At 51.7% G+C, this 7,500-nt stretch overlaps 1 protein-coding gene across 1 annotated transcript in view; it reads left to right on the top strand.

Annotated features, from left to right (window-relative positions):
• The window catches only part of sar1b (secretion associated, Ras related GTPase 1B), a 28,128-nt gene that overhangs the window by 15,790 nt on the left and 4,838 nt on the right, over positions 1–7,500 (top strand). The window contains exons 4-5 of the mRNA XM_084137633.1: positions 7,014–7,079; positions 7,308–7,411. Of these exons, the coding sequence (XP_083993759.1) occupies positions 7,014–7,079; positions 7,308–7,411 (170 nt within the window). The remainder of the gene's footprint in view (positions 1–7,013; positions 7,080–7,307; positions 7,412–7,500) is intronic.

Below are 7,500 nucleotides of genomic sequence, written 5' to 3'. Positions count from 1 at the left end.
CGCGGAGAGCGTGATGCCTCATTCGCGCCACAAGACTTCCAGACGCGCGTAAACGCGTCTTTACATTGACTTAACATTGAAACCACTCGCGCCAGACGCTCTATTTGCGTTTGGTGTGTAAACGCAGCGGGTGAGGGCGAGAGAGAGAAAGAGTGCCTGCGAGTGAGCGAGCGAGAGTGAGGTCTAAGGTCTTGGCCATTAGGAGATTTACTTGTTTGTTTTTGTGTAGGTAATACGTTGTCAAATATGTTTAAACTTAAATAATCTACCTATACAAGTAGTTATGTCTCTTTGTATTAATTTGTCCTGTTATTGACGTAATGCGCGTCATTGACAAAATGCGCAACCAGATGTTCGAATAGTTCGTATATTCGTGTGTTTTTTAGAGGGAATATTCGAACGTCATTTTTGAGCAATTTTGACAGCCCTACACACACACACACACACACCCTACACCCCAGTGAGTGAACACCACACACACACACACACACTACACCCCAGTGAGTGAACACCACACACACACACACCCTACACCCCAGTGAGTGAACACCACACACACACACCCTACACCCCCTACACCCCAGTGAGTGAACACTACACACACACACCCTACACCCCCTACACCCCAGTGAGTGAACACCACACACACACCCTACATCCCCTACACCCCAGTGAGTGAACACCACACACACACACACCCTACACCCCAGTGAGTGAACACCACACACACACCCTACACTCCCTACACCCCAGTGAGTGAACACTACACACACACACCCTACACCCCTTACACCCCAGTGAGTGAACACTACACACACACACCCTACACCCCCTACACCCCAGTGAGTGAACACTACACACACACACCCTACAGAATGAATAGATCCTTTTATTAATCCTTCGCAGGAAATTACAATGATTTCCCCCTGAGGGCAGCATCAAGACAAAAAAACCAACACCATACATTCACTCAGAACATATTCATAATATATTCATATTCAGATTCATAAGTTAAGTTAAAATACAACAATTAAAATAAAAGGAAGTTATATTTGTGCATTGTAAAGTCATATAGCGACTGGTATGAAGGACTTCCTATACCGCTCCGACTTGCACATTGGTGCCCTCAGTCTCAGTCAGCCTCAGTCAGTTGACTGAAGGAGCTACTGTTTATCACCTTCAGGTGGTGAATTGGGTGTGCAGGGTTGGCCAGTATTGATTTTAGTTTATTCAATGTTCTGGCCCCTGCCACTTGCTGAACTGTCTCGAGTTCAGCCCCGACCACCGAGCCGGCCTTCTTAATGAGCTTGTCCACTCTGTTCCTGTCTGTTGTGCGGACACCGTCTCCCCAACAGGCCACAGCAAAAAACCGAGCACTGGCCACCACTGTTTTATAGATATTGCAGAGCAAGGGTTGACAGATATTAAATGACCTTAGCCTCCTTAGAAAATAAAGTCGACTTTGCCCCTTTCGGTACACCGCCTCCATATGGCTCTTCCAGTCCAACTTACTGTCAAGCTGCACACCAAGGTACTCCACCTCCAGCTCCACCTCAGTGCCTTCGATGGTAATAGGTGTTGGTTGAATCCTCCTCCTCCCCCTCCTGAAGTCCACAACCATCTCCTTGGTTTTTGTGGTATTCAGATGGAGATGATTGTCCACACTCCATTGCACAAAGTTGTTGAGTGTTCCTCTGTACTCTTCCTCTTTACCTCCTCTTATCAGGCCGACAACTGTGGAGTCATCTGAGAATTTCTGCTAGAAGCATCGGTCTGTTATATTGAAAATCCGCTGTATAGATGGTAAACAGGAACGGAGCCAGCACAGTTCCTTGAGGCACCCCTGTGCTGCTAAGAACAGTGCTTAAGACACTGTTCTGCAGGCGTACATACTGTGGTCTGAGGGATAGGTAGTCCAAACACCACAAGACCAGTGATGGATCCACCTTCATCCTTCCCATCTTCTCCCCTAGCAGTCCAGGCTGAATGGTATTGAAGGCACTTGAAAAGTCAAAAAATGTAATCCTCACAGATGCATCTGGTGTGTCCAGATGTGTTTAAGCCCTCTGCAGAATATAAATGAGGGCATCATCAACACTCATGTTGGGCTGATATGCGAACTGTAAGGGGTCCATTTGAGTTGACACACTAGTCCTGATGTAGCGAAGCACTAGTCTCTCAAACGTCTTCATGACATGTGAAGTGAGTGCTACCGGTCTGTAGTCAGCATGGCGGGTTGGATGATTTTTCTTTGGAACAGGGACAAGGCAAGATGTCTTCCACAACCTTGGGACCTTCTGTAAACGCAGACTCATGTTGAACAGCTGTGTTAAAATACCACATAGCTCTGCAGAGCAGGTCTTCAATAGCCTTGGACTGATGTCATCAGGTCCCACTGCTTTCCTTGGTTTCAGTCCGCCCATCATCCTATTGACTTTAGCTGGATATAAAATAATAGGCAGGGCTACTGATGGAGTAGGAGGTGGAAAAAAGGAACTACAAGTGGGTGATATTATAGGTGTGTTGGAGAAAAAGAGAGGAGGAGATGGAGCGGAAGCAGTGATGGTCAGCAGACCAGGTGGGGGAGGCTGGAGTGATGTCACCCCAGTGAGTGAACACTACACACACACCCCCTACACCCCAGTGAGTGAACACTACACACACACCCCTCACCCAGCAGAGGAGCTCTGTCACTGACCCCTCACCCAGCAGAGGAGCTCTGTCACTGACCCCTGACCCAGCAGAGGAGATCTGTCACTGACCCCTGACCCAGCAGAGGAGCTCTGTCACTGACCCCTGACCCAGCAGAGGAGATCTGTCCCTGAACCCTGACCCAGCAGAGGAGATCTGTCCCTGAACCCTGACCCAGCAGAGGAGATCTGTCACTGACCCTGACCCAGCAGAGGAGCTCTGTCACTGACCCCTGACCCCTGATCTGTCCCTGACCCCTGACCCAGCAGAGGAGATCTGTCACTGACCCCTGACCCAGCAGAGGAGATCTGTCACTGACCCCTGACCCAGCAGAGGAGATCTGTCACTGACCCTGACCCAGCAGAGGAGCTCTGTCACTGACCCCTGACCCCTGATCTGTCACTGACCCCTAACCCAGCAGAGGAGATCTGTCACTGACCCCTGACCCAGCAGAGGAGATCTGTCACTGACCCCTGACCCAGCAGAGGAGATCTGTCCCTGACCCCTGACCCAGCAGAGGAGCTCTGTCCCTGACCCCTGACCCAGCAGAGGAGATCTCTCACTGACCCCTGGCCCAGCAGAGATCTGTCCCTGACCCCTGACCCAGCAGAGGAGCTCTGTCACTGACCCCTGACCCAGCAGAGGAGCTCGGTCCCTGACCCCTGACCCAGCAGAGGAGCTCTGTCCCTGACCCCTGACCCAGCAGAGGAGCTCTGTCACTGACCCCTGACCCAGCAGAGGAGCTCTGTCACTGACCCTTGACCCAGCAGAGGAGCTCTGTCACTGACCCCTGACCCAGCAGAGGAGATCTGTCACTGACCCCTGACCCAGCAGAGGAGCTCTGTCACTGATCCCTGACCCAGCAGAGGAGATCTGTCACTGACCCCTGACCCAGCAGAGGAGCTCTGTCACTGATCCCTGACCCAGCAGAGGAGCTCTGTCACTGATCCCTGACCATGCTGAGGAGCTGTCACTGACCCCTGACCATAGACTGTAAAAAAATATGGACGTAGTGTCCGTGACGTCACCCGTAGGTTTCTGAAGAGCATTTTTGAAGCCTAAAGTGGGCGGAGCCGGCCGTCGCCATCTTGGCCTTGCGTCACTCCCGGATAACAGAAAATAGGCAAACAGTGCGTGAGTGGAGCTGAGGAGCCTGGCCATAGATATGAGCCTGGCTATCTGAAATCACCTAGCTCGACGTGATCGAGTTAGCTGATGATGTAAAGCCAATTAAAAGTTCCTGTTTTTGCCCTTCGAAATATTATAATAGTTAAAAGACATGGCTACAAGTGAGACTGTGTATTACTTCGAGAGTGTTTGTGTGTGACAGTGATTTATGTGCATACATGTCAGTCACTCTTTCATGGTCCGTCAGCGCGGCATCGCTCGTCAAGTTCGTAGAGAGCTTATTCAGTCCATTTTAAATTCTGATTTTGGCCGCCTCTCAAATGGGTTAAACCGTTAAACCATAGATATATTGCCTTTGAAGTGCAAGTAAATGCGCTAGAAAATCCGCGCTCATTCATGTGCATTTATTGCACGGACGGAGAAAGCGCCGACGCCTGCATGATTTCATCTGACGGTACATAAGCATATTACCGGTATAAGCCATCTGTTCCATGAGAGCAGAACGAACGAGCCTTTATTGACGTTTTAAATGTGAAAATTTAGTGCATGTTCACAGAGGAAAACAACTGAAATACAGCGCTGGTTGTTCTCTCGAACGATAACGACGGAATCCAAAGACGTGGGCTTTGTACCGAAGTATTAAATTGTATGAAATAATCCCGAAAAAAAGCACAAACACTGCAGAGAAGGCAAGTTCAGCAGCTAACATTTGCTGAGGTGTCGTGACGGCTAGTAACAGCAGACAAACGGCTAGCATTGACATCAGCGGCAATCCATCTGTCACTCAAGTGGCCACACCCTTAAATTTAAATATTAATCAACTAAACGGATGAGTTATAAAAAAAATCACCCCCCTCACAGTTGTTATGAAGGGCAAAATTAGCTGTATAGAGCAAAGCCACATAGAGATCCAGGCTGTAAACATGTTTTTTTCTGCTGTAAAGTTGGTAATTTTAACATGAGGGAGATACAGATTTGACTCACTTCTGCAGCCAGCCCAAGCGGCCAGTCAATGAATTGCAGTTTAACTCACTTCCGTGTTGGTTTCAAGAGAGAGACGGGGAGGTTGCCGCTTGCCCCTGACCCAGCAGAGGAGCTCTGTCACTGACCCCTGACCCAGCAGAGGAGCTGTCACTGACCCCTGACCCAGCAGAGGAGCTCTGTCACTGACCCAGCAGAGGAGCTCTGTCACTGACCCAGCAGAGGAGCTCTGTCACTGACCCCTGATCTGTCCCTGACCCCTGACCCAGCAGAGGAGCTCTGTCACTGACCCCTGACCCAGCAGAGGAGCTCTGTCACTGACCCCTGACCCAGCAGAGGAGATCTGTCCCTAACCCCTGACCCAGCAGAGGAGATCTCTCACTGACCCCTGACCCAGCAGAGGAGCTCTGTCACTGACCCCTGACCATGCAGAGGAGCTCTGTCACTGACCCCTGACCCAGCAGAGGAGATCTATCACTGACCCCTGACCCAGCAGAGGAGCTCTGTCACTGACCCAGCAGAGGAGATCTCTCACTGACCCCTGACCCAGCAGAGGAGCTCTGTCACTGACCCCTGACCCAGCAGAGAGCTCTGTCCCTGACCCCTGACCCAGCAGAGGAGCTCTGTCCCTGACCCCTGACCCAGCAGAGGAGCTCTGTCACTGACCCCTGACCCAGCAGAGGAGCTCTGTCCCTGACCCCTGACCCAGCAGAGGAGCTCTGTCACTGACCCTGACCCAGCAGAGGAGCTCTGTCACTGACCCTTGACCCAGCAGAGGAGCTGTGTCACTGACCCCTGACCCAGCAGAGGAGCTCTGTCCCTGACCCCTGACCCAGCAGAGGAGCTCTGTCACTGACCCCTGACCCAGCAGAGGAGCTCTGTCACTGACCCCTGACCCAGCAGAGGAGCTCTGTCACTGACCCCTGACCCAGCAGAGGAGCTCTGTCCCTGACCCCTGACCCAGCAGAGGAGCTCTGTCACTGACCCCTGACCCAGCAGAGGAGCTCTGTCACTGACCCCTGACCCAGCAGAGGAGATCTGTCACTGACCCCTGACCCAGCAGAGGAGATCTGTCAATGACCCCTGACCCAGCAGAGGAGCTCTGTCCCTGACCCCTGACCCAGCAGAGGAGATCTGTCACTGACCCCTGACCCAGCAGAGGAGATCTGTCACTGACCCCTGACCCAGCAGAGGAGATCTGTCACTGACCCTGACCCAGCAGAGGAGCTCTGTCACTGACCCCTGACCCCTGATCTGTCACTGACCCCTAACCCAGCAGAGGAGATCTGTCACTGACCCCTGACCCAGCAGAGGAGATCTGTCACTGACCCCTGACCCAGCAGAGGAGATCTGTCCCTGACCCAGCAGAGGAGCTCTGTCCCTGACCCCTGACCCAGCAGAGGAGCTCTGTCACTGACCCCTGACCCAGCAGAGGAGCTCTGTCACTGACCCCTGACCCAGCAGAGGAGCTGTGTCACTGACCCCTGACCCAGCAGAGGAGATCTGTCACTGACCCCTGACCCCTGATCTGTCCCTGACCCCTGACCCAGCAGAGGAGATCTGTCACTGACCCCTGACCCAGCAGAGGAGCTCTGTCACTGACCCCTGACCCAGCAGAGGAGCTCTGTCACTGACCTCTGACCCAGCAGAGGAGCTGTGTCACTGACCCCTGACCCAGCAGAGGAGATCTGTCACTGACCCCTGACCCAGCAGAGGAGATCTGTCACTGACCCCTGACCCAGCAGAGGAGCTCTGTCACTGACCTCTGACCCAGCAGAGGAGCTCTGTCACTGACCCCTGACCCAGCAGAGGAGATCTGTACCTGACCCCTGACCCAGCAGAGGAGTTCTGTCACCGCTCTGACTGAAGAACTCCTGCAGCTCTGAGAGGAGCCAGTGTTCATAGGGGGAACTTTGCATTTCATTACTTTTTTGTTAGTGCTGGGAAACGATTAATCGCATCTAAATTAAAAGTTTGTGTTTACATAATATATGTGTGTGCTTTGTATACTTAATTTGTATATATAAATACACTCTCTCAAAAGTGATATGGTGTCTGAATAATCTTGTGTTAGACTGTATACTGAAATATCTCTGTGACAGTTTACCGAGCTTTCTGTTCTCAGTGTTAGGCAGGGCAGTGTGTGTGTGTGTGTGTTTACTGCAGTGATTTCAGTCAGATCTGATGTGTGTGTGTGTGTGTGTTTCCCTCAGCCTCAGAGGAGTTGACGATCGCTGGCATGACCTTCACTACCTTTGACCTGGGTGGCCACGCTCAGGGTGAGTAGTGTGTGTGTGTGTGGATCGGATCCTCTGAGCTCACTGGTGTGTGTGTGTGTGGATCGGATCCTCTGAGCTCACTGGTGTGTGTGTGTGTGTGTGTGTGTGTGTGTGTGTGTGTGTGGATCGGATCCTCTGAGCTCACTGGTGTGTGTGTGTGGATCGGATCCTCTGAGCTCACTGGTGTGTGTGTGTGTGTGTGTGTGTGTGTGTGTGTTCTCTCTACAGCTCGGCGCGTGTGGAAGAACTACCTCCCAGCCATTAATGGCATCGTGTTCCTGGTGGACTGCATAGACCACGGCAGACTGGCCGAGTCCAAGACAGAGCTAGACGTGAGCTGATTCAGGAATTATTGTTTAAAAAGTCAATTTATTTGTAATAATTTGTTTTACAGTATTGTTATCCACATCCTGTCCAGTGT

The sequence above is a fragment of the Abramis brama genome (assembly GCF_963993115.1).
Source record: "Abramis brama genome assembly, chromosome: 15".
Classification (NCBI taxonomy): domain Eukaryota; kingdom Metazoa; phylum Chordata; class Actinopteri; order Cypriniformes; family Leuciscidae; genus Abramis; species Abramis brama.
This window is presented reverse-complemented; position numbering and strand designations above follow the sequence as displayed.